The following is a 25,915-nucleotide window of genomic DNA, read 5'->3' as shown; positions in this document are numbered from 1 at the left end:
CACCCACCACTTTTGTTAATCATACTGCTGAAAATCATTTTAGTGTCAGAAATATAATTCGAATTAAACGTCCAAGTACCCAAAGTTTTTCATTAATATAGGCCTATCTTTATGTGTTAATAAACTATATTAATAATGCATTGTATATTAATAATAAGTTGATTTTAATTTATACACAAACAATTATTTTCAGATTTACACATTTTAGTTTATAACAAAATATAATTGAAATTGAATTAATTGAAGTAATCTTTAATAAAAATCTATATTTTAAGTTTTATAAATGTAATTCAATTCGACTGAATTTTGTTATGAAATTAAAAAGCGTAAATCTTTTAAGTGTTTTTTAATGTAATAATTCTAAAGCCTGGAAATTCTTTAAAATCTAGAAAGTTTCTAAAATCTTTTGAATGCCTATCCATAGTGACAATCTATGAAATTAATATTAAGAGTCTGAATGTTTAATTGATTTCATATGCAGAAATCATATCAAAACATCAAAATAAGCAGTTCAATAAATAAGCTGCCCCTGCTGCCTGGTGGGTTGCCTGCATTAGAATTGTATATGATGAATTGTATATGGCATAATAACTTTTTATATGCAATGTCAACTAAAATACACAAGGTGGCATACAGTGCTCACATGGAATTTGTCCCCAAACGTCCCCCAAGTAAAAACACTTTGTAGAACAGTGTTTGTGGAGTATTGTTAGAGTTCACTGTTGTTTTAGTTAATATGCTGTATCAAGTTCTCAAATAGCTTAACACAACAAACCTGATTGCCTTCAAATGAGTCTGAGAACATCCTTTCTCTTGAGAGCTTTACAAACTGCCTGACATGCCAGAGTCTTACATTTGCTTTTTTGCAGAACCATAAAAGGCAAACATCTGGCTCACAGCCAAGAGGCTGATACCAAACATAGACTGAATATGGGAAAGAGTTGTTAACAACTACATTCCACATCTGTGAAACTCAAACAATGAGATGGTTTTCTGAATAAACAGCCACACTCAGGTAACAAAAGCAGTTGGCTGTTTTCTCTGATGGCACATGCATTGTAGAGGGATGTACCCCCCACATCTGTCTGTCTGACTCCATGGTTACCACTGATTGGTTATATACCTTATCTTTTGTTGATATGTTTTTGCATTGCAACAGTCACCTTACTGTCTTAAACAGAGGAAAGTTGGTTCACTGAAAGAAAGCGCTTCCTATGCATAATCTTACGGAAAGATTTGACTCTTCTCATTAACTGCAAGGTGCCTTGTCACTGATACAAACAACTCAACTCATTGCATTTAAATTAGAACAGGCCAACTCCATAAACCAGCAGAAAGCACAGACAATTTATTTCTGTTTCATAACGTACTGAATGCTCAGATCAAAAATCCTGATAGTTGTAACTATTTTCCTATTGTCCCATGCAAATTCTAGTTGTTAAATAGCATTTCTGAATATAAGAACATCTTAAACCCCTTATCGTAATGGATTTAATAAACACAGAACTCTTTCATATAGCTAACTGGAATCCATTACAGACAGTGGCAGTCAGAAGACTTAAAGTGCATCGAAATCTTGAATACAGGTTGGGTAAAACGGCTTGACACTTCACTGCAGAGCAATGAGATGCTGACCAAGCTTCTTTTTCTCTCTAAAGCCCACTGCAATTAATGTGTCAATCAAGAGGTGTGTGATAAATAGGCTATTACTGGCTCGGCTGACCTTTTAGTGAATGGAATACACTACACAAGGGAAAATATTTGTTTAGCCTCTATAAATGTTGCTGTTTGTTATTGTAGCAGTTCATGCCTTTTGGTGTAGTTGATTTTCATACTGATTTTCATAAATACTTTTTTAAGGTTGTAATCAAATTATCTTAACATTTTACATTTGGATTGGCAACACATGCAGTCAGTTCGCGTTCATTGTATGCTGAAAAGATGTAATGAATGTGAATGGTGACTGAGACTAACAGACTGCCTTACATCTCTTTTTTCAGAGGTCAAGGACTATTATGAAACTCTACATAGGCATAAACAGAGAACATGTTTGGACCACCTCACACTCCAGTATCCATTTTTTTTTTTTTTTTTTTTTACCAAAGAATAAATCAGTACAAATAAGGCTAGTTTGGGAGGAAAGCTTCTGGATGGGTGAGATTTTAGTCTGGAAAATCACCCTTCACTTGCAACTGTAAGACATCTTGACTGATGGACTTGAATCTGAGCTGTCAGATTATGCTGATTGCCATTTTTGTTTCCATGAGCTAAATCAACTTGAATGGTACCAAGGGATGTCAGTGTACATTAATGTTTAGAAGCCTTTTGTGTATTCCTCAAAAAGTGCTGTAAACAACTTTCAGAACTATGGCAAATAATTAATGTTTATTGCAATCTCATATTCCAAGTAATACTGGAAAGAATTACATTTGACTTGAATCACAAGCGACATGCACCGTGTTATCTCCATGACAACCTAGCCTTGGCAAAACTAATTTAGCTGTTTCATATCTTTTTATCTGAGCCTGTGGTGTTGCAAAATGGTTGCAGACCCTGGGTCTAAGTTAATCTTCTGATTTGTCATTCCAATCCTCCTTCTCATCAGTGAAACAGTGTGCAGTAAGTGGCCTTATCTCTAGTCTCCAAATATAAGCTTTCACTCCAAATGATGTCAGGGGAACTGTGAAGGATAGTGTGCACCTCTAAGCCACATATGAAGAGAAGGAAATCGTTTTCTTGTTAGATTTAGTTTGCACAAATCAAACAAGAAAAAGTTTCAGGTTTGGTTGAATGACTACATGTTTAACCGTTTAATCAGTCAGACACATGTAAGATAGGTTAATTCACTTTGTTAATTAAGAATATGCTGGCAGAGTATTTATCCACCCAAACTGCCCTTATACCTTGAGTGAAGAAGCCTGTTAATTTTGAAGTTTAAACACCATCGTTTGAACCAAAACACACAACAGAACAGGGATCTCCAAAGCATGAAGATCTTTGTTGTAGTTTGACCATTAATCTATTTAGCTTTAGTTAAACAGCATGACAGGTTTGTATGTGTGTGTGCTTGTAAGACTTTGATAGGATTCCTAGAAAATAAAATCTTTGATTGCATTCTTTGCCATTGTCACAGTTCCGGTGAGTTTGTCGGTTTGCTGTTTGTTTTGTTATTTCTTTATAGCCAGTGCTGGTTTCTCCACTCTTTGCCAGCCCAGTTGTAGATACAATTTATTGTAAATAAATCCTTTGAACCGTTCCTCTGCTCTTGGGTCTCTTTGTCTCACTTTCTGATAGAACAATCTAGCCAGTATGGACCAGCGGAGGAATCTACTCTTTGCTCCGCCCTGTCTCAGCAGGGAGCTTTACTGGGACATCAGCAGGAGTAAATCTCCGCATCTAACCGGGCTCTGGAGATGATGGTGTCGCAGCTCACTGAGCTCACTTCTGTCGTTCAACAACTCCGCCAACCTCCCGATGCTGGTCTCACTCAGGAAGCGCCCTCACCGTCTCCGGCGGTTCCCCACGTTTCTGGACATCAAAGGCTTGAATCCATCCTCCAACCCCATTCTCAGGCGAGGTGGGATCCTGCAGCAGTTTCCTTTCACAATGTTCCTTGTTCTTCACATAACAGCCCTCTTTTTTCCCGTTGGAGACAATGAAGGTGGCTTGCGTTATCACACTTCTCACCGGAAGGGCCGGTGAATGGGAGACTGCCATGTGGGACAACAGACTTCCTTGTTGCGCTTCATTTCACACCTTCTCCATGGAGCTCCGCCGAGTGTTCGATTGCTTGGCTCAAGGTTGGGAGGTAGCAAGGGTCTTATCTGGACTGTCTCAGGGAGATCGGCGAGTCGCAGATTATGCTATCGATTTCCGCACCCTGGCTGCTTCGTGCGAGTGGAACGATCACGCCACGCCATGCATAGGCTTTCCGACGACATCCAGGATGAAAAATATCCCTTGGATCTGCCTCCACACTTTGACGATTTGGTGGACCTGGCCATCATCGAGTGGATCAATGTCTGGCCCTACACCATCGCTCTCCAACTTCTCTTCTTCAAGGATTATGCTTTCATTGTGCCCGATCTGGTCATTTCTCTGCTTCCTGTCCAGAAAAAGACACCGCTCGTCAGTAGGCAGGGGGTTACTGGCGAGCGCAACACCCTTGGACAAAGCCCTTGGATTACGTACACTTCTCCCAGCCCAGCTGCAGTATGGATCAACCAGTCACACAGTCTCTGCACTGGTAGATTCCAGAGCCGAAGGGAACTTTATGGACATCGACTTGGCTTCCTATGATCCAGTTGGATGAACCTATCACCGCCCACACCCTCAGTGGCACGCCCTTGACTGTCATCACCCAGTCCACCAAGCCAGTCACCTTTTGTCTCTGGAAATCGTATGGAGCAGTTGTCCTTTTACCTGATCCAATCTCCATCGGCACCGTGTTGTGGATCCTTGGTTTTTGCTTGGAGTCCTTACTGTTTGTCTTAACTCTGCTGTCTCCCCTGTCCAGTCTTGTGTTTCGTTGCAGGAAGAACCGGCAAATTTATCCGGAGTACTGTTGACATACCATGACTTGAGGGTGGTGTTCTGCTGGTCCGTGCCGTGACCCTTCCTCCTCATCGCCCGTACGACTGTGCTATTGAATTGCTTCCTGGCACTTCGCCTCCTCTGAGACGTCTGTATTCACTCTCAGCTCCCGAGAGGGAGGCCATGAACAGGTATATCAATGATTCTCTAGCAGCTGGTCTCATCCGCCCTTCCACATCACCGCCAGGGGCAGAGTTCTTCTTTGTGGAGAAGAAGGATGGCTCGCTTAGACCTTGTATAGATTATGGGGGGGCTGAATGACATCACGGTGAAGCATCGTTATCCTTTGCTGCTGATGTCCTCAGCTTTCGAACTCTTGCAGGGAGCGTAAATCTTTACGAAGTTGGATCTACGCAATGCTATTCACCTTGTTCGGATCAGGAAGGGGGATGAGTGGAAGACAGCTTTTAACACCCATAGGGGGCACTTTGAATATTTGGTCATGCCTTTCAGATTGGTCAACGCCCCCGCAGTCTTCCAGAGACATGAATGAGACATGGTTGACCATTTTGTGTTTGTTTATCTAGATGATATTCTGATCTTCTCCCAGAATATCCAGGACCATGTTCAGTAAATCAGGCAGGTGCTTCAGCGACTGCTTGAGAATTGGCTGTTCGTCACCTGTATAATTTACGGGGTTATCACTGTTCCAGTGTAACCTTGGTTAATAGCCTCCTCTTTTCCCTGCCCAAGAGCCCAACGTTCAGGTCCCGTCCATCTTCACACTTTTTTCTTTCAGAGGTGCCGGCGCACCTGGAAAGCCACCAGAGAAGCCCTCATATGGATTGCTGCTCGTGTTAAGAGGTCGGCGGACCGGCACCTGTCTAAGCCCCCAGCTTATGTGTGTGGTCATAAGGTTTGGTTGTCCTCTAAGGTCATTCCACTCTGACTCCCCTCACGTAAGCTGGGTCCCAAGTTTATCGGGCCATTTCCCATCTCCAAGGTCATTAGTCCGGTGGCGGTCCATCTTAAGTTACCTCAATCGCAATCACCCTGTGTTTTATGTCTCCAAATTTAAACCGGTTTTACGTTCCGATTTACATCCCACCACACCCGTCCCATCTCATCCGAGACTAATTGAGGGCCCTCTGGCATATACGGTCAGGAGACTGATCGACGTCAGGCAGAGGGGCAGAGTGTTCCAGTGCCTGGTTGACTGGGAGGGTTATGGACATGAGTAGAGATGTTGGGTCCTAGCTCAGGACATCCTGGACCACGACCTCATAGACCAGTTCCACCTCCGGCAAGGTAATTCTGCTGGGGATGCCAGGAGTATTTTGCAGGTTTGTTCTAGTTTGTTTTGTTATTTCTCTTCCTCATGTGGCATGCATGATCAGTCTTTCCATGGGAACATTGATTGTACCCAGGGGAATGCTGATCATGCCACTAATTAGCGTGCTAGCAGCACCTGGTTCTCTGCTGATTCACTGCCTACTGAATCCCTTCGATGTGTCAGTATCTTCAGTTGTTTGGTGTGAAGTAACTTACCTCGCTCTATCTGCCTAGTTGGTCCTGTCTCGTGTATCTGTTTGGTTGCCAGTCTCTACCCGCGTGTCAGAAGTGTGGTTACCTTCCAGTCTGCTGTGCGCTTGGTCTCTGCACCCACAACTCTTCAACGGATGATTCCTCATGAATCTGCTCACTGCACTGTGCCGGTTTCTCCACTCTTCGCCAGCCCAGTTGAAGTTACAATTTATTGTTAATAAATCTGTTGAACTGTTCCTCTGCTCTTGGGTCTCTTTGTCTCACTTTCTGACATCTCTTTACAGTGTATTGCCAAATAAATCAGGACTTGTATTCCAATGTGGGAAGGTAAAGGAAATGATTTTGTCTCCTCTATTCAGTGAAATGAAATGTTTGATAATTTATGGGATAGCCATCAATTTCATGTTCATCTGTATGGTTTATAACAAAATGCAACTATATCTAAACCTGTACTAAATAAGAAACAGATATTTCTATAGCTTGTGCTACCATTATGCCTGCTTGTACTCAAGACAAGCAGTTCCCTAAAGGAACAACAAGCATATTCTCTCTTGAAAAAATAAGACATGAACGTAGATCCTAACTGATTTCATTCAATGATCGCTCCAGCATTGTGCATACCAAGGATAATTTTTTGTTTTTTTCATTTCACTAATATTATTTTTTAATTGCAGAACATGAAAGATTTACAAATGCAAGAATTAAAATGTGCATGAAGAGTAACATTTAAAACAATAACAGCAATTATAAAAATAATAAAAATAACTAAAGTTAAGATTAAGACAACCTTTGATGTTGGCTTGACAAAGCCTTGTTTAAAAAACCTTTAAAAGTTTGAAGTGTAAAGTTTACAGGCCTTGCAGACAGCATGTGTGGTTGCTAGGGTATTCTGGATAGTTGCTACAGTATTTGTTGCTAGTCTGTTTTGGTTGGATTTGGTTGGTTGCTAATGCATTGCTATGATGTAGCTCCATTCCATCAATGGAAGTCTATGGGAATTTTGGGATTTTCAACGTCCGTAATGGGAAAACCATAAGCCGGATCAGTAAGAAAAGATGTAGCAACCTATGTCAGAACATTTTGAAAGTCTTTGCCAAGTTTGGAGGGTGTAGCTTGCCTTGAAAGCTTTAGGACAAGTTATATTGGACCCTTTTCACACTTCCAGGTTTTGGAATGCGGAAGTAAACAACTGCAAGGTAAACTTCGATATCAGTGAATGGGAGTGGATGGGAGACCGTGCAAAATATAATTTTTGCTTACCATGTGCTCCAAAATCAAAAGAACGTTGTACGTTTCCACAGTTTTCCAAATGATGGAAAAAAATGAGACCGACTGAATTATGAGTCAGAAGAGAGAAGATGGCAAATATATTGTCACTCTTGGCAGCTGCATTAGAAACCGTATCACATCTGTGGTAAATTGTTTTTTAAAACTGATTCCAGGGTAATACAAAGCATAATTTGATAAATGAACACTAAATAGTTAAAAATAAAATGTTTGCTAGATTTACGCTGCTAAATAAGGCGTAATTACGTCATCACAGTCTGTGATAAGGGTCCATAGGAAATTTTGGTCTATGTTTGGAAATTTTCCAAAAACAGAATAACAAGTCAACATAATTAATGAAAAGGCCAGAGTTTTCCCCAGCCTAAATCAGGCGGTGGGGTTGTGTGACGAAGAGGAGAGCGTGGCCGGGCCGTGAGGATGCACGCCCGGCGCTGAGTTGTCCAATCAGTGGGAGAGTGATAAAGGAGGAGCCGGGGATGCCAGAGAGAGAGAGAGAGAGAGAGAGACACACACGCACGCACGCACCCACGTACGTACGTGTGTGTGGTTATGTATCAGTTTTATGTTGGTTTTTCATTAAAGTCTTGTTGATTGTTAATCCGGTTCCTGCTTCCTCCTTTCCCTACCGAACAAGAGGCTTGTCTGCCACAAGCTTCAAATATTTTGCTGGTGTTTTGCTTTTTGGTTTATTTTAATGCAATGCTTCAACTGTGTTTTATTTTTGTGGATTTGCCCATTTCTGCTCATAATTATATTTTCCTTAATAAATGTATTAATTAGAATGAAACTATTTCGATCAGTGTTCATATGTTAAAAACATCTTTCCAGGTTAAGTGTAATTTTTGTCAGTTTAAATATATGAAATGGTCAAAATCAGTCGATTCCATTAATTGCATGTTTCATCAAGGAGGTGTACTTCATCTGGTGTGACGTCGGCCAAAGCTTCTCGAAAAGGAGGTCAGCTGATCCACAATGACATGACGAAAAGAAAAGTCAAAGGAAGAAACGGGATTTCCGGAGTCCGTGCAGCCAATGAGCGCATTCCACATGCGGACAGCTCGAGCAGTGCATGCGGATCAGCCGAGCGAAGACACGCGATTGGTGCTGAATTGCTGATGGTGAAAGAGCTGCGAACACCGGCAATGTGCAACTGTTCACGGGAATTAAACGAGGATATATCTGGCTCCGTCGAACGAGAGAGTATTCAGAGGCATCGTTTGTGAATCTAGCATAACTACAGTACTCAAGGATTCCCATTTCCTAGCAGTGTACGAATAATTTACGAAGAACAAGAACAACCAGCGAGTTTACGATGCGTTTTGTATAATCTTTGTTTAATTCGGCTGGGTTTGTAACTTTTTTGTTTCCTTGTATGGTGATTAAACGCCGGCATTTAAAAGTTACCCGCGGCGATCATCGCTTTTTCGAAGGTCCGAAGGTCTTGGGACTCTTAAAGGCTTGAAGAAGCCCTTTTGGGGGGTTGAGAATCCGTTCATAATCAGGCTGTCCGTCCGTCCACGATGGAGAACGCACACACGAAGACCGTGGAGGAAGTTTACAGTAATTTCTCCGTCAACGAGAGCACGGGGCTCGGCCTGGAGCAAGTCAAGCGGCAGCGCGAGAAATGGGGACCCAACGGTGAGTGAGTGAGCGAGCGATCGAGCATGGCCCGGCTAATGCTAACAGAGGAAACTAGGATTGGCAGTGCACATTACTAGAAAGCAAAGAGAATTTGGTGGTTTCGCAATGTTGCTCCGGTGGAGGAGCACTTGTTAGGTCCGTAAAAAAGCGGGCGAACATGTGGCGTTATTCATTTCAACAACCGGCATGTGTCCGAAATGAAGGCGCGTGACGTCACTGCTGCTCACCACCAGCATGTTTTATTAAACACATTTGACCTGAAATAAGTGCTTTCAATAGCTGTAAATAAAGAAAACCGGTTTCTTGTTACTTATGACGTTTTTATCATTATCAATTGTCTTCTGCCTCCAGGCTGTAAAGCCTTCAAGGAATGTTCCAGGTTCAATACAACTAAATCTCGGTCGTCATTTGATTTGATTACCAAAATGGAATAATAAACGGATAATAATTTGATTCCTCACTCATTTATATAAAAAAGTAGCAAAAACCGCTGTTGAAGTAAATAATGGAAGTGAATGGAGCCAGTCTATAAACATTAAAATACGCACTGTTTCAAACGTTTAGCCACAGGGCATACACATTGTGTTTACATGATTTTGGTGTGATAAAATCGCTTGCTAAACTTCTCTGTGTAAAGTTATATCGAATATTACAACTTAAACGCTGCTAAAACCTAAATTTTATCACATTAAAATCATATTAGCATATTGTTTAGGTCTTTTGGCTATACATTTGGAACCGTGTGTATATAACGTTTATGCTACTGGCCCCATTCACTTCCATTGTGGTGCTTTTAGAGTAATTGCATTTTTTTTTTTTTTTTTTGAAATAAATGAGGAATTTTTTTTTAAGTAATCAACATTATGCCACACATGCTGTTGATAGATCTTAAATTGTATTAAACCTGTAGCAAACCTTTAATGTATGTTGATGATTTACAGTACTGTAACTTTAAGGATCTAATGTCAGGGGTTAATATTTATTCTTTTCTCTCTCCTTGCTATGAACCTTTGGGTGTCCCACAGAATTGCCTGCGGAAGAGGGTAATCCTTAGTCTTTTTTTTTTTTTTTTTTTTTTTTTAACCTAATTTTTATGGGTTTCGCACCTTGGTGTCTATATTTATGCATTCTCTTGTCTTTGTCTTCAGGTAAATCACTGTGGGAGTTGGTGGTGGAGCAATTTGAGGACCTCTTAGTGAGGATTCTTCTCCTGGCAGCTTGCATTTCTTTTGTAAGTACCTAAAATGTGGTTGAAAGTTTTAACTGTTAAATTATTTAATTGAAATACAGCAGGCTGTCTGATTGCTGGGTGTAGCATTTGAAAGGCTGATTTTCCTCTTTTTCTTTTTTTTTTTTTTTTTCTCACAAAGCAGTATCAACAAAGCCTGTTTCGTAAACAAATCTTTGTTCAGCAGAATTTGATAGTGCAGAGATTATTGTCCATGTTGTGATGTCACTGTATTGCAGTTTCAGTTTAATTCCATTTTAATAGTTGAGCCATACAATGTTATTTAAGTAGTTATATGGTCTGTTGTGGCTTCATTGTATGGTAATGTTGGTTAGATTTTATGATTATTGTGGTAAATATTGTTAATACTCTGTGGCATGTTAAAGGCTTAGAAAGCAGGGGGTCAACTGTCATTCCCTACACCATGCAAGACTTGCACCATGCCGAACGATATCGGAGAGGTTCATAAACACTTGGCATGCAATTTTAATCATGTAACAAAATGCAGCCTTGTCATCAGGTTCCAAGGTGATGATGGATAGTAGTCCAATTAGTGGTTCATAAATGAGGTCTTTAACACATGTTTTATGGATTGTGTTTCGCTGCTGGCATGGGAGGCATCGTGCAAGTCCGAAAGGGCTCAGAGAGCCCTCTGAGGACATGGTATGCCATACCATGGAGGTTGGATTACTTTATTCAACTGACATTGTAACCTACCCCAACAATCCATTTGGTAATTCATCAACCTGTTTGTCATCGACTTCCTATATTTGAACAGGATTTGCTGAAACATCACTGTTTGTTGCATCAACATTGGGGATTATTACTAAATCATGCTTGTTTACATGACAAATATATGAAAAACAGTGCCTCGCAAATGGGGCTGCACTGTATAGTGAAGAGTTTGCTTCTCTTATTGGCTGCTCATTTCCCATCTTTCAAGCTAGAGTTCATTGTTGTCACATTACACAAGTGGTACTGGCAACTGGGAAGGTTGTTCTCTGTTAACCATACAAAGACTTTCAGTCTTTTCTATCTCTTACTTGCCCTCACTATCTTCTCATAGAGATGCATGAACTCATTCTAACGCTCACCTTCGTTATTTCTTGGGGTGAGGGCGTTATTCATTCAGCACCGTACATCCCATCAGGACTAAGAACAGCGACTGGAATTTACAACCACAGCTTTTTGCACAAGGGCCTTTATAATTCAGTTGAAATGAATGGCATATCACTTAATGCATTGAATTTCTGATAAGATGAGGCCATTGTGCTTTGAACACTTTGACATTCTCTCAGTCTTCAGCCTTTTGAGGAAGTAGCATTTTCATTTTGTGCTCTAAATGGCTTTCTCAGCTGTACATGTTTCAGATTATCTAACAATGCATTAAATTGGTTAATTAATTGCTATTAAAGGAATAGTTACCCGAAAATGACAATTCTCATCATTTACTCAGCCTCAGGCCATCCCAGATGTGTATGAGTTTCTTTTTCTGTAGAACACAAATGAAGATTTTTAGAAGAATATCTCAGCTCTGTAGGTCAATACAATGCAAGTGAATAGTGACCAGAAATGTAAAGCTTCAAGAAGCATATAAAGGCACCATAAAAGTAATCCATATTATTCCTGTGGTTTAATCCATGATTTCAGAAGTGATATGATAGGTGTGGGTGAGAAACAGATCAATATTTAAGTCCTTTTTGACTCTTAACTTGCCACTTTCACTTCCACATTCTTCTTTTGTTTTTGTGGCGATTCACATTCTTCATGCATATCGCCACCTACTGGTCAGGGCTGGGCAAAGGTGGAGATTTATAGAAAAAAGGACTTAAATATAGAATTTTTTTCTCTCACCCACACCTGTCATATTGCTTCTGAAGACAAGGATTTAACATCTGGAGTTGTATGCGGGACTATGTTTATGCTGCCTTTTATGTGCTTTTTGGAGCTTCATAGTTCTAGCCACCATTCAATTGCATTGTATGGACCTGCAGAGCTGAGGTATTATCCTAAAATCTTCTTTAGTGTTCTGCAGAAGTAAAAGTCATAAACATCTGGAATGGTATGAGGGTGAATAAATGATGGGAGAATTATCATTTTTGGGTGAACTATCCCTTTAAAAGTAGGTTTTAATAGTCCTCTGACACATTAGTTTGATCTAAATTCAGTTTATAAAAACAAAATCCCACAAAACCCGAAATTGGGTAATTATCTTTAGAAAGGTTATGAAGAATGCTTTCTTTTTGCAGTAAATATTTTTATTGTTCTTGAAGGAATGTGCCTATGTATTTGCATATCTAACAATCAGGCAGTGTGATTGCATGCACGCTTGAATCCAGTTTTTGTGTAGTCTGACAAACAGACCTAGAAAATGTGATTGCAGCTTGGCTTCGTCCAGCATGTATACATGTTAATCGGACCACAGTCTGCCTCACCATTGTACACATGCATGCTCTGAAAACCAGGTGATGCATGGCATAACTTGATTTTAACTGGGCGTATTTGTCATCCGTCCTTCAAATATTTGATTTTGCATTGTCATGTATACTTGGAAAGAAAGATGAAAACTCAAGTTTGACTATGCAACAACCCGCTGTAGCTCGATTATAACTGTGCATGTAAATGTGCTTAGTAATATTAGGTATTAATTCCACACAAGCTTTTGTGTAACCCTTGACGAAATGTTTGTAGTGCTAAATTAGGCAGATGACATTACCAGTCGTTGTTTAGGACACATGTCTGTGATTAGGCTAATTGAGAGAACATTTTGTCTCTCTGTATTAGCTGAGATACACAGTGAATCACCAGACTGGTGATAAAGATCTGCAAAGGAAAGGTCTCGCACAAGGTCAGGGTTTTAACCAGTGAGCAGAATGCAAGCTTGTCCTAGAGTTAGGGTTGCAGCGGTATACCGGTTTCACGGTATACCACGGTATGAAAATTGATGGTTATCATACCATGTACATTTGTTTATCTACGGTATTAAGGAAAAAAATGCAGCCGGACGGAGAATCTTACCTGCGCATGCCCATCTCCTTTCCTCCTCGACTGCCTGTCAGATTCGTCAACTTGCCCCACACACACACACATGCAGCGAAGAAAATGTCAGAGAGAAGTGAGTCTGACATAAGTGAGTGTGTGTGTGAGTTAAAGCAGTGTTTCTCAACTGGTGGGTCGCAGTTCTATTCGGACTGGGTGGCAAACAGCAGGGAAAGAACAATGCCATGGTTTTCCCATTGAAGATATTTCGGCGGCCACCCAAGTGACAGCCTATTTAGGACTGCCGAGGCAGATTTAATGATAATCTCGCAATCAGCTAAAAGCTTCTCATCTGCATTTTCACACGAGTGTAACGGAACCAGCTTGTGCTAATGATCTGCTCTTCTCTCTGACGCGCGTGCAACAACCGGGCTTCCCTCGATATTGCGGAGTGCAGCCCTCAAAACTGATGTGACCGATTTTAATTCTAGTGAGACTTTTCTAGTTTAAAGCGTTATGGAGGAAGTCAAGTCGAACCTCTCAAACAGTAGGCAGACCCGACATGCCAAACAGCACTGAGGAGGAAAAGAGCAACACTGTGCTATGCGGCATAAAATAAAATCATTACACATCACCTTTACAAAATTGATTCACGATTTTACATGAGTAAAGGTAACTTATATTTTGATATGAAATAATCTAAAGGTAGAATCTATTAGACCTCATTTTATTTCAACAGTGGCAGTTGTAGTTAAAGTTTCAAGATGTGTTTCAGCTAGTATTTATTTTTTCATAAATAATATAATTTGTTATTATTATTACTGTTATTTAAGACTAGCTACACTGACCTGACCATGGTAACGAGGAGCCTTTCCTCCTGTGTAATATGTATGTTCTGTTTGAATTATGTTTGAAATTAGGAAACAAATGGGATAATAATGGACTCATAAGTAAATATGCTCTTCAATTTTTAAAAGTGGGGAGAGAAAACTTCCTGTCACTTTTGTTGTTGACGTCTACAACAAAAATAATGTCACTTGATGCATGTCCTTGTACTTGAAAACCATGAACAAAACTATGTAACATAAAAGGAAATGCGATACAGGATACATTAAATACAGGTTACGTTTTTACTATGGTGGGTCGCCACTTGATTTCCAATGTAAAATCTGGGTCCCGAAGCAAAAACAGTTGAGAATCACTGAGTTAAAGGTACAGACAGGAGCAGTCTGGCTGTGATGTCGCACACCTACAGTATATGTTAATTATTAATAATCACAGGACATTACTTTAAAAGCTCACACAGCTGATGTTATTTTTCATTTATTAGTTAATTTAACATGCTATGCTAACATATAAACTAACATGCTTTAGATATATAACGTTATTAGTTACATGCAATTTTTTTATCATGTTTATTATAATTCTGTTAGCTTTCTTATTTTATTTTCAAAAGGGAGACTTTTTTTTTTTACACATACTTCAATTTAAATAAAGTTTCAATTATAGTAAAGCGTTTGTTCATCCAAAAAAAAAACCCTTCTGCTTTCACTCCTTTAAGGGTCATTGTAACTGATAATAATAATTGTGTAATACCGTAAATCGTGAAACCGTGATAGTTATCGTACTGTGAAAATCTCATATCGTTGCAACACTACCTAGAGTACCCTCAGAAACAAAACTTATTTCATAGCTCTGCATATAATATGAAGCTTTTTGCCTGCTCTGGAATATGTGGGTAGGTGTTAAAGTACTCAAACTTGCATTATTGTTATTATGCATTGAGTGCACAGTGCGTCTGTGGTCTTATTAGATTGATGCAACTCTGCATGTGTGTTATGGAGTCCTTCTCGCATTCACAAATGAAGTCTATTGTGTGGTCCAGGTACACTGAAGCCCATAGAGTCTGATTGATGAAAGCCCAGCTGTTTTAATTGGATCACACAATAGACTCTGCGCTGTAGTGTTTACTGGGGCCTTTCTGGACAGTGACAGCATGCCAGTGTCAGCATGCCTGTAAATTCGCATGGCTGGCTCATTAAGTGCTTTGTCTTAATGTAGTGCTCCTCCAAGAAGCGGCATGCATTAAATATATTCACACTTGTGCAGTTGCTGACGACAAACCTTCTGTTTTGACACTCGGCACACAGCCACAACTTCTGCCAAGCCTCACAATATAGAAGGATGTGCTGGGGGAACAAAAACTGAGCTAAAGCGTTCTGTTGGTGTCCTCCCTGTAAGACTCGTTGGTGTCATTTAGTCTTTGATAATGTCTCCTTATATGGCCAACTTCCTGAATGTCACAAATAAAGTGGGGGGAAAAAAATTGGATCTTGTATTTATTTGTTTTCTTTTTTTTTTTTTTAATAGGTTTTGGCCTGGTTTGAGGAGGGAGAGGAGACCATAACTGCATTTGTGGAGCCTTTTGTAATATTGCTTATTCTTATAGCCAACGCCATTGTAGGAGTCTGGCAGGTAAGTTTGGACCCCTTTATCTTCAGCTTTGCCTTTGTACTTTTATGTCTGAACAACATGCATTCCAAATGCAAATACAACTGCATCTCCAAGGTTACCAGCTTGCACAGTCCAAAGTAACACATTGATGCTGACACATTAAAATTTGTGTAGATAGTCTCAATGACCGCAATTACTTTTTGTTCTATCACTTACCACAGTATGTTCAATAAACTTGAACAAATAGGTATAAAACAAGTAACGGGCAAGATAAGGCAGTGTCACTGGTTTTAGTTCCCTTTGAAACTTCTAACTACTATGAGCTAGAGGTCTGCGCGGGACTGTTCACTCCCGCAAATCGAACGCTTCCACTAAATTTCTCCATGTTCAGACACTCTCTGCCCGCAGTGATTTACTTCCCGACCGCTCCCGTTCCCGCAACCCCACATTAGTTTTCCACTTAGGGCAAAAGTAGACAATAAGTGTACACAAATGTTTTATTTTTCTGTTTTTGCTATTACTATGAGATGATGCGTGACGTGATGCCCATCTGACTTGCCTGAGGTTGGTTTCTTTACTCTAAATTGACCATTTTCTAGTCACAGTTTCACATACTTTGACACAGTGTGCCCACGCATTGCTCTGCCATTCTTCTAAAGCATAGTTTATAGCTGCATAGCCTGCTCCAAATATTGAATAATTTTATGCACGTGCTGTGTGCACATTTTTGTTGCATTTTCTGTTTATTGTTATCAAACACAAATTAGTTGTAAAATATATATATATATTTTTTTGTTGCATTAATTAATAAAATAAGAAATCCCCATCGGATGTTTCAGGCTATTCTATGACCGCCCACGTACCGTCCACTCCCACCTTCAACTCAGAAATGTAATCCTGTGCTGCAAGAAATCTAATTGGGTCCTGCAGATCTCTACTATGAACCACTTTCTAAACTACTATGAGTCTGCTACGGACAATTTGTACATGTTTAGCTTTTTTGGCCAAGAAATGTCCCAAAAAATCGCTAATAGTGATACGAGAACATGGTAGGTTCTTTGCTTGTTGTGCTACCACTTCTCATTGACCTTTTGACTCGGTACAAGCAGAACCTATGTGACTGAGAAGCTGATTAGAGTTATATAAACCATATCATTGTACTGTATCTTGTAAATATCTTGGCTATTGCTAACTGATAAGTAAAATTCCTCATTGAGCCATATTTTAATATAGCTATGGCAGTTGTATGATTTTTGAGCACAGTTAATAATGAGCTTTAAATGGGTCATGACATGAGGAATCAAATTTTACTTTATCTTTTGACATCTAAGAGGTTATTGTACTATAAAAACAGTTTCAGAACTCAAAACTTCCTTATCTCTGCAAAAAGAGCATTTGTTGAAGCCAAGTTGCCAAAAAGACTTGTTTTCTACTTCCTCCACATTGTAATGTCACACTTTGGTAGTCATTTGCATCTGACCGCCTCCACAACAACACATGAACGCCTACTTTAACTTATCGCTTCTGTAGCCCTGCCCAGCAGCGGTGAGCAGTGAGATGGCAACAGAACCCTTCTAATAGGGGAGGCTACAAGCTTAGCCTAAAATGCATAATGCTGCGCTCCCATAGACATTCTATGGCGGTACATTGGCAAGGAGACAAGAGGCCGTTCGTTCTTTTTGAATGGATGTCTGTGGAGGATATGCTTCAATGTGCTGAATAAACTGTTTTTGTGAGGAAATGGCTCATCACTTAATGAATTGACTGCCTTTCAGCTAATCTTCAACATGTTTTACACTAAACAATGCTTTTGGAATGAACTGTGCGGAGTTTACGATGATAAATTTGTGTTTAATAAGAGAAGTCACAGACAATTTTGCGACAGGTAGGTGTCACTTTATGGCTCTCCCCACTCATTTATATGGTATGTCGTAACATGCTAGTTGACCATTACGCTCTCTCCTATTGTAGAGCCGCGGAGGTTGTTATCTCTCTCATATATATATATATATATAAGAATCTCTAATGGCAAGGAGAGAACAAGTCAGTCAAGAGCAGAGAGCCAATCATAACAGTTGGCTTTTACTGTCAAATCTTAAAGGAGAAACGGCACCAAAACCGAGCGTTTCTGTCAGAGCAGCCCTCTACATTGCGAGTGAATCACTTGCGTATGCGATAAGATTTAACGCTATGTGTATGTTATCAGCCACTGGCAAGTAAATATTCAGATTTTACTCACCAGAGATTGAGTTGTGTAGTGGTGAAGAAAAACTTAAGCATCGCGATCCTTTTGCTGAATAAGAAGCTGGATTCAGTGAGCAAAACTAGAGAGCGTGTAAATTTTAATTTGAGAATGTGTACAATAAATATTAGTACACGTAAGTCAATACACATTATACAAGTAAAAGTTTCCTTTTGCTTCTTTCCGTGTGTTCAAAGACGAGTCCCACAAACTAAATTTGATGTCTTTCTTAATATCCTTTATTTACAGTCAGTTGGTGATGAAAAAGATACAAATAAATATTCATTCTAATCATACATTGTGCGGATGAGGGAAAAACAACCGTGCAACTTCTCTCATTAATGTGCGTTGTGCTCATTCAACTGTGAACATTTGCTTGCAGAGCTCTTAAAGAGACAGTACCATTTTAGCGCTTGTTATACATATCAATGTAAACTCAGTGTAATAATACAAGTGCATATAAACAAACCTGTTACAAAATGTAGTAAGTGTAATAAATGTGTAACTGCATTAATATTTAAATGGCACGATCATACATTGTGAAATATTTTAACTTCAGAAAACACTGTAAATATGAAAGAATTAAACAAATAAGCTTGTGCTGCATTTATGCAAGGGTTTGGCAATTTTTTTAATTTTTTGTTTTTTTTTTTTGGACATAGTAGTTTTGAAATAGTAACACTTGTTATTTATTTTATTTTATTCAATTAAATAATTGTTGTGTAATTCTGTTTTCATTATTAGGTTATGACCTTGTGAAAATTTTGTCAGAAATGTGTATGAAATTTTAAACAGTGACAACAGCTTGTATCATTATTAAAAACACAATTTCATGACATCATATAAATTGATATAATGTGAATGTGTACACAAGCTAAAATGTTATTAAAATGATAAAAAGTGAAATATAAAATGTACAATCTCGCATACTAGATTGCATGGTCATGTATATGAAAACTATATATGTGAAGATGCCCCCTTATCGGTTTGCTCCATATCTTTTTCAATTTTTAGTTGCATTACGCTTGCATGTTGTCAAGAGTCTGGTGAGAAAAAACAAGAGGATCAGAATGAGGATGGAAAATGATTGTGTTTAACAAATATATGACTTTTTGTTTGTGCCAAAAACTTTACAAAAATAAGTGAGCCTCAAGGAACATACTCAAATAATAAAGGCATGTCATGACCCCTTTAAGGCTTATTTGTACTATCCTCTTCAACCAGCTGTATTTCTCACAACACTTTGTCTGATAGTACATAACAGGCCCAGGTTTCCTCTAGATGCCTGTATATTGTAAAGATTATATTTTATATTTCAGTGTAGTTAGCCTTGTTATAAAAATGAAAACATGTGGTGTTTTCTAAAGATAGTCCTGCTGTCCCAGTGGAACCCAGCATAGAGCCAAGACCCTATTTTCTCCAGCACCTCTCAGTGGCCTTGAAACCCATGTCCCAGATTTCTCTCTATCATTTTATTTTTGTCACCATTTATTACCCAGACTGAATCCTCTGCCTAGTCTCTGCCTTCAGTCAAGTTTTCTGGTTGGATGCCTTGGGCTACAGTTTTGCACATGACGTTAGGATATAAATGGACAAATTTCTTTAAGGACTCCATGAAATCAGAACTCAAGTTTTAGTGGCTTTTAGTCCAAGGCTGTTAACTTCTGAGTGTACTCCAGAAAGATGACAAAATGTAAATTTGAGCAGATATACACATAATATTATTGTATATCTGCCGGGAAAATGGACCAAAGACACGTCTTGCTCTAACAGGTATATACATATTTTTATCTGATAAAATGCTTTCTAGAATTAGAATGTCTCCACCCCATATTAGAAATACCTTATACCTCTGAACAGCAAAATCAAGTGCCAAAGCACCATGGCTCATGGCTGTGATGTAAATTAAATGCTATTCGATATGCTGTGCCACAATTTCCTGTTACAATAGGAAATATTTCAACAGGAACTAAAACTACCCTCACAAAGCCATTTCTTGGGGTCTTTAAGGCTTCCTTATACAGTTTATAGGTGGCTTACAAGTATTTTCCTTACTATTCTGCCAGCTCTTACCCACTTTTGGTGGATTCCTTCCTTAGTGGCTGGTGTGATGTGTGAGGCACAAGAGCTAATAATGGTCTGGTCTACACAACCTAATTTTCAATCAGAGAGGAGAACAGCAGTGGCTGGCCCAGGGCAACCCTCATTTCAAAAAGTGCTGCTCTGTGCACCTGCTCTGGCGTTGGGTTTCAAGATTTACAGGCCCATTACATGTCCACAGCAAGGAACTGAGTTTCATTCTTGGCAACCAAGGTATAAGCTGTACAAAGATGTTATTGCTTGGTGCCTATATATATAGTGATTTAATGTATTTTTATTTTCCTTATCTTTTCATTTTTGTCAAGATTTGTGTTTCGTCTATTCAAGTTTTTTTTTTTTCTTACTACGTGTTCTTATTTGAGTACTAAATTTATTTTTATGGCATTTTATGTAAACCATTAGTTAAAAGCATAATGATTGACTGAACTGACTTGAATGTCTTGGGCATTCATTCTAAACCAAAACCTAACTTTACCAATCAAAACCACTAAACCATTGGAAGTTCTATATGCTTTTGCTGAGTAAAAATCTTTGTATTAATGACATTACTTTTTATAATAAATGCCCTGGTGTGCTGGTTTTAGCCACATCCTTTCAAAGTAGCGAGCGACTACAGTGTGGAGTTTTGGTTAAGCCTAATCTTCAATGATGTCTGAATGAAAAGCGTTCATACAGAACTGGATTGGTCATGTCTGTCCCCTTTCAGTTCTGCTCTGAAACAGATTGACTGTGAAATGGAAATCGTGAGACCTCTTGGGCTAAATTGTATTACTCCATCTGCTTTCTCTCCCTCTACTCTTTAACATTACCACAATGAACATTAGTAATTTTTTGTGAGTAATCCTCAGATAAGGGGGAAGAAACCCCTGCAGTAGTTCTAATTTCATTCATGTTGCGTTCACAGGAAAGAAATGCAGAAAATGCCATTGAGGCCCTCAAGGAATATGAGCCTGAGATGGGCAAAGTCTATCGCCAGGATAGGAAGACTGTACAGAGGATCAAAGCCAGGGACATCGTACCCGGGGATATTGTGGAAGTTGCCGGTAAGAATTCCTAAGTTAAAATTCTTGATATAAAACTAAGCCTATGTGTTAAAGGGATCATTCACACACATTTTAATCATCATTTACTCAACCTCAAGTTCCAAAACCCCTGTGATGACTTCCATGGAAAACAAAAGGAAAATGTTATCTTCATTCAATTAATGGTGACTGAGGCTAACATTATACCTGAAATCTCATTTAGTGTTCCACAGAAGAAGTCGTGCAAATTTGGAATAACACAGAGTAAATGAATAATGACAGAGTTTTCATTTTTGGGTGAATTATCCATTTAAAAATGTGAAAGTGTTCAGTCCCACCAGAGTCGAGAACTAATCAGGAACATGTATAGAGCAGTCAGTCCCATCATTCAGATGGTATTGCTTCTGTGTGAACAGGTCGGTTTCCCACTGGTTAAGGCTTGCAGTGACACTCTCTCTGAACTTTTGTGTGTGATCAAACAGTTGCCTAGGGTAAGATTATGTTTCTCAGATATTGCAGTTGAAGACTTCCTAGGAAGTACAAGTTAGAGCTCTGCTGGTACTTCAAGAAAACATACTACCGGTGGTTGCCACATTAAGTTTTCTTGGCTGTAAATTCATCTATTGAAATTAATGAAAGCCATCACTTCGTATTGCTTGAGTTAATGGAGCAAGTAAAGTCTTACATTTTTGTGTGTGTTCCATGTGCTTTTGCTTTTGTAAAACTACTTTAAAGGTTTGACAAGCACAATTTGCTTTCGTGAGTTTTTTGATTACGTATTTCATATTGAAACCAAGTTGGTGCAGGGGAGGGGACATTCTCATTCTGGAGAAATGTTTTTTGGACTGAAATTTATTGTAGGGCAAGATGAGTCATAACATTTTTGGGTGGAGAGTGAGATATTGTAGATTTAAATGCTAAAGCTTAGTTTTGCCAACTTATTAGAGTACGCTAGCATGTAGATGGCCTTAAATCTAACAGACATGGATGAAAAGCACCAAAACTTCAATTGTTATTTCATGAGTTTTTCTTTTTTTTTTTTTTTTTTTTAAACATTGTCCTTTCCACAGTGATTATCAGGAATGCCCCTTGCTCTAAATTGCATCAAATAACCACCACATTTCTCTTCACTCACTGGAATAGATCACAAGACTTCCTTATTGCTTTACTCAGTATGTCACACACAGGGCAGTTGTTATGTTTGGCAGCATTTACTTACAGTGCTGCAATCCAGATTCACCTGAATGTTATTTCAATGTTCCACTTAGTCTGTTGTACTGCACTCTTTCAGGAAGTCTGGAGATGTCACTTTAGCCAAGACTAAATCAAGCAAAACACTTTGTCAGGTACCTTCAACAGATTCTTTGTGCTGTACCATTTTTGGCTCAGTGCCTGGACACTGTTTGCATGTGTGTAACCTTCATATTTTTCATTTTGTGGTGTATAGTCAGTGTGAGCTAAAACTAGACTGATAGGAGTTAGATATTTGCTTAGTCACGATGAGGTGAAACAGGCTGTACTGAGAGGTGAGTCACACAGTACAGAAGAGCCCTCATCAGCAGGATGGGGATTTGAGGAGCTTTTTGGAGCCCATGTACTTGGAGCTCTGACTAATTCCCTGCAGTAACACAACCAGGTGAGTGTACCTGTTACATAAGTTGATAGGGGTGCAGTTAATGGATGGGTTATGCAACATTAGACACTTCACATACAATACCTCTGTGTAGGTGGTGGAATTACAAAGGACACATCTAAGAGATTTAATTATTGGATGTGAATAAAGAGTTGATTTAAAAGAAACGGCATTCGAAGAGGCCGGAAGAGAAAGGAGGGGTGGAGGTAAAAATAATACATGTTTTCCCCCACAGGGTTTAAACCATAATTCTTTGGACTTCCTTCCCTTTGTTGGGACAGGGCGTTTGGGGTTTTGTAACTTGTTCCTGACTGTGATAGGTCACTTTTGTCCTGCATCACTCTACAACACCTATCTGTTTGCTGGCACTTCTGTCAGCTGCAGCCAGAGATGGAGAGAGAAAGAACTGCATTCCTTTTCTCTTTGTGAAGGACAGAGAGGTCAGAGTCTGTTTTTCCAACCCCCTAGACAGGGATCTGAAGCTGCATGAATGTCTGACCCTTTGTGTCCCAGATGTACGCTGGTACAGGGTAATAGGCAAACATTAGAGTGGAAAGATGGTGGTATAGGGAGTGAAGGAACAAAGAGGGAGGTGACTGCAGGGTGGAAAAGGAGTCTCGTGAGAGTAATGTTAAGTGTCAGTGTAGAGGCAGCAGCTGTGTAACCTCCCAGTCGAGTGACACCAGAGCACATAGTTTCTGAGCTCTCATGATCAGCAGCATCTGTATGTACCTTCCAGAGGTCAACAACCTGACATTCAGAAGATGGCACAATGAGTTAGAAAACTGACGGTCCCCTTTCTCTTTGAGGTCTACGTGACATCTATGAATGTATCCTAGGGTTGCGTGGTATACCGGGACTAACAAAATATCGTGATACCAAAAAATGTAAAATGGTACTATATCATCTTGTATGTTAATTTCAGTACCATGTTGAAGTATGCTGCCGTTAGCATAACGTAATGTAATGTGAGAGCTTTGAGATGAAATCAAAGACCATTTGAAAATAATAATAAAAAAGCCTCTCTATGGCCAAGTGTGATCATTAAACAGCAGAAGGATGTGGTTGCGTGCCACAGTATGAATAAGAGGCGCCTCTCTGCCCTGTCATCTCCTTCACACACACACACACACACACACAGGCACGAACACTCACACAAATGCAACACACACTACTAATGCTTGATTTTCATGCAGTGTGTCCAATAGGATCCATCTGCAGGACACAGATTAGTGTGTTGAGTGTATAAACGGCTGTGAACTCTTTCTCCATTGCAGCTCGGAGATTTCAGCTCGTGAGTCACGGGAAGCTTGATATAATGAACTCTATCTTTCAAAATAAAAGTCCAGCTGAAATGAGAGCTCTGTTCAATTGATTGCGTGAAATTGAAGACATTACGACAGAAAAATATTACTACTGTATAAAAGTGTAATATTCAAAGCAGTCGCAATAATACTCATAAGTAACAATAATATAATATTAAAAGGTTATATTATTAGATTATTATCTGTAAGCAATATCACAAGCGTACTGAATATCAGCATGTTGTGATTCAGCCATGGCAGCCTTTTGCCTCAGTTAATCGTTGTTTTTTTTGTTTTTTTTTTATTAATACTGTAAAGCTCTGTGCATTTTTTTTTTTTTTTTTTTTTTTTAAACAATTTGATCATAACATTTAATTAAAACATTTAACATGGAATTCAGAGAACAGAAAAGACAATTTGTATCTATAAGACTTTCTGCATTTCATTTAGATAAGTAATTTTCTGTGTAATTTCATAAAGAAATATGTTTCTTTTATTTGTTGCTTAAGTATTGATTTAGTATCGATACCGAGGTACCAGGGCTGGTATCGTACCGAAGCCTAAATTTTGGTACTGGAGCAACCCTAATGTATCCTCAATAAAATACGGGACAATATCCACCCCATTTGGAACGTTGTCATTTCGGCATTTCGGCCAAAATACGGGATGTCCCAGCTAATACTGGATAGTTGACAACCCTACTTTGCCATGCAACTTCCCATGCCATTTGTGCTACGAACATGAATGATACCTCAAATCTTGTGGCTTGTTCAGAAGAGGTGTGCTATTACTCAGACATATGATTTGCACCCTAATAATGATGAAACAGGTGAAAGAATCCCACCAAATTAATTTGAAGGAGGGACTTAATACATGTCTAGTAACCAGAATATCATGGACTTTTGGGTGGCCTATTTTGACTTTGTTTGAAGCAACCACCCTAAACCCTAGCAAGCACCAAGAACTGCTGTCCTTTTGCCTTCGCTTTGTTGTCATCCTCTAGTGTAGCAATATGATGTTCCTGAGCAAAAAATGGTGTTAGCTGATCTAACTCTCAACATAGCAGCACTGAACCCCCACTTCACGATCCAGTTACCCTGTCAAAAGCAGCATCATATTGCTAAATTGGCGAAGTAATAAAGCAATAGATTGCCTCTGGAATATTTGGAATACCTCTTTTAGAAGATGAGTCATAAACTAGTCCATTATTGCTGCTTATGTCTTACCTCACTCTCAAAAAAGGATGACCTTGCAAGACAGTGCTGAAGATGGCATCCTCTATGCTTTAACAATACCTCTTTTCACATCCTCACCCAGCCACTCGCGTTTCTCCTTATTAACGCCATCCTTCATACGTGTGCTGGCTGATGGCATGTAAGGTGATTCCATCGTGCTCTCTCGAATTCAAAACATCTGATTGCAGCTGGGCCTGGGGAGCATCTCCTGTCATCTGCAGAGTGGTTGTGGTAAGTGATTGGTCAGCAGTGCACGTCTCCCCTTTCAGACTGCCATGAAAGCACTTTACACTTCAGAGTACCACTGCTAATGCCAGACTGAATGAAATTGAAAGTCTGTCTGCAAATCCTCTTCCATTTTAAGCCTTTTTTTTTTTTTTAGCAGTTCTGCTTTAAGAAAAATATTTTCTATTCGAAGGGAGTTGTTAAGAAATTGAATGAAAGTCAGTTTTATGTTTTCATTCCTTCTTTGAAACATGGATATGTTCTGAACTTGTCTGCCAATTCTCATGTCATTGGGATAGGTTTGAAAAGGTTAACAATGGTGGACATAATAAACATTTAAATGGCTTGTCTGAGCTGTGGCACAGTGGTAGCGCCCAGTCTTACCTTAGAGCTGTGCTAATATGACTTAAGGCTAGGATATACTTTGTTTTTCCGCATGCTGCTCCGTCTCATACACGGTCGTGCGCAGCCTTTCAAAGTATACTTG

The 25,915-nt window shown here is 39.3% G+C and overlaps 1 protein-coding gene across 2 annotated transcripts in view; it reads left to right on the top strand.

Annotated features, from left to right (window-relative positions):
* The first annotated feature begins 8,406 nt into the window (after nt 1-8,406).
* LOC127431077 (sarcoplasmic/endoplasmic reticulum calcium ATPase 2) overlaps nt 8,407-25,915 on the top strand; it is a 41,992-nt gene continuing 24,483 nt past the window's right edge. The window contains exons 1-5 of one of the 2 annotated variants that reach the window (XM_051681321.1): nt 8,407-9,003; nt 10,032-10,049; nt 10,155-10,237; nt 15,584-15,688; nt 20,914-21,052. In XM_051681321.1, coding sequence (XP_051537281.1) covers nt 8,886-9,003; nt 10,032-10,049; nt 10,155-10,237; nt 15,584-15,688; nt 20,914-21,052 — 463 coding nt within the window. In that variant the 5' untranslated portion in view covers nt 8,407-8,885. Of the gene's footprint in view, nt 9,004-10,031; nt 10,050-10,154; nt 10,238-15,583; nt 15,689-20,008; nt 20,223-20,913; nt 21,053-25,915 lie in introns of those variants that run through there. The other variant, XM_051681322.1, reaches the window with a different exon arrangement.

Source organism: Myxocyprinus asiaticus, chromosome 40, assembly GCF_019703515.2.
Source record: "Myxocyprinus asiaticus isolate MX2 ecotype Aquarium Trade chromosome 40, UBuf_Myxa_2, whole genome shotgun sequence".
Taxonomy (NCBI): domain Eukaryota; kingdom Metazoa; phylum Chordata; class Actinopteri; order Cypriniformes; family Catostomidae; genus Myxocyprinus; species Myxocyprinus asiaticus.
The sequence above is the reverse complement of the archived record's forward strand: the minus strand, read 5'-3'. Positions and strand labels throughout refer to the sequence as shown.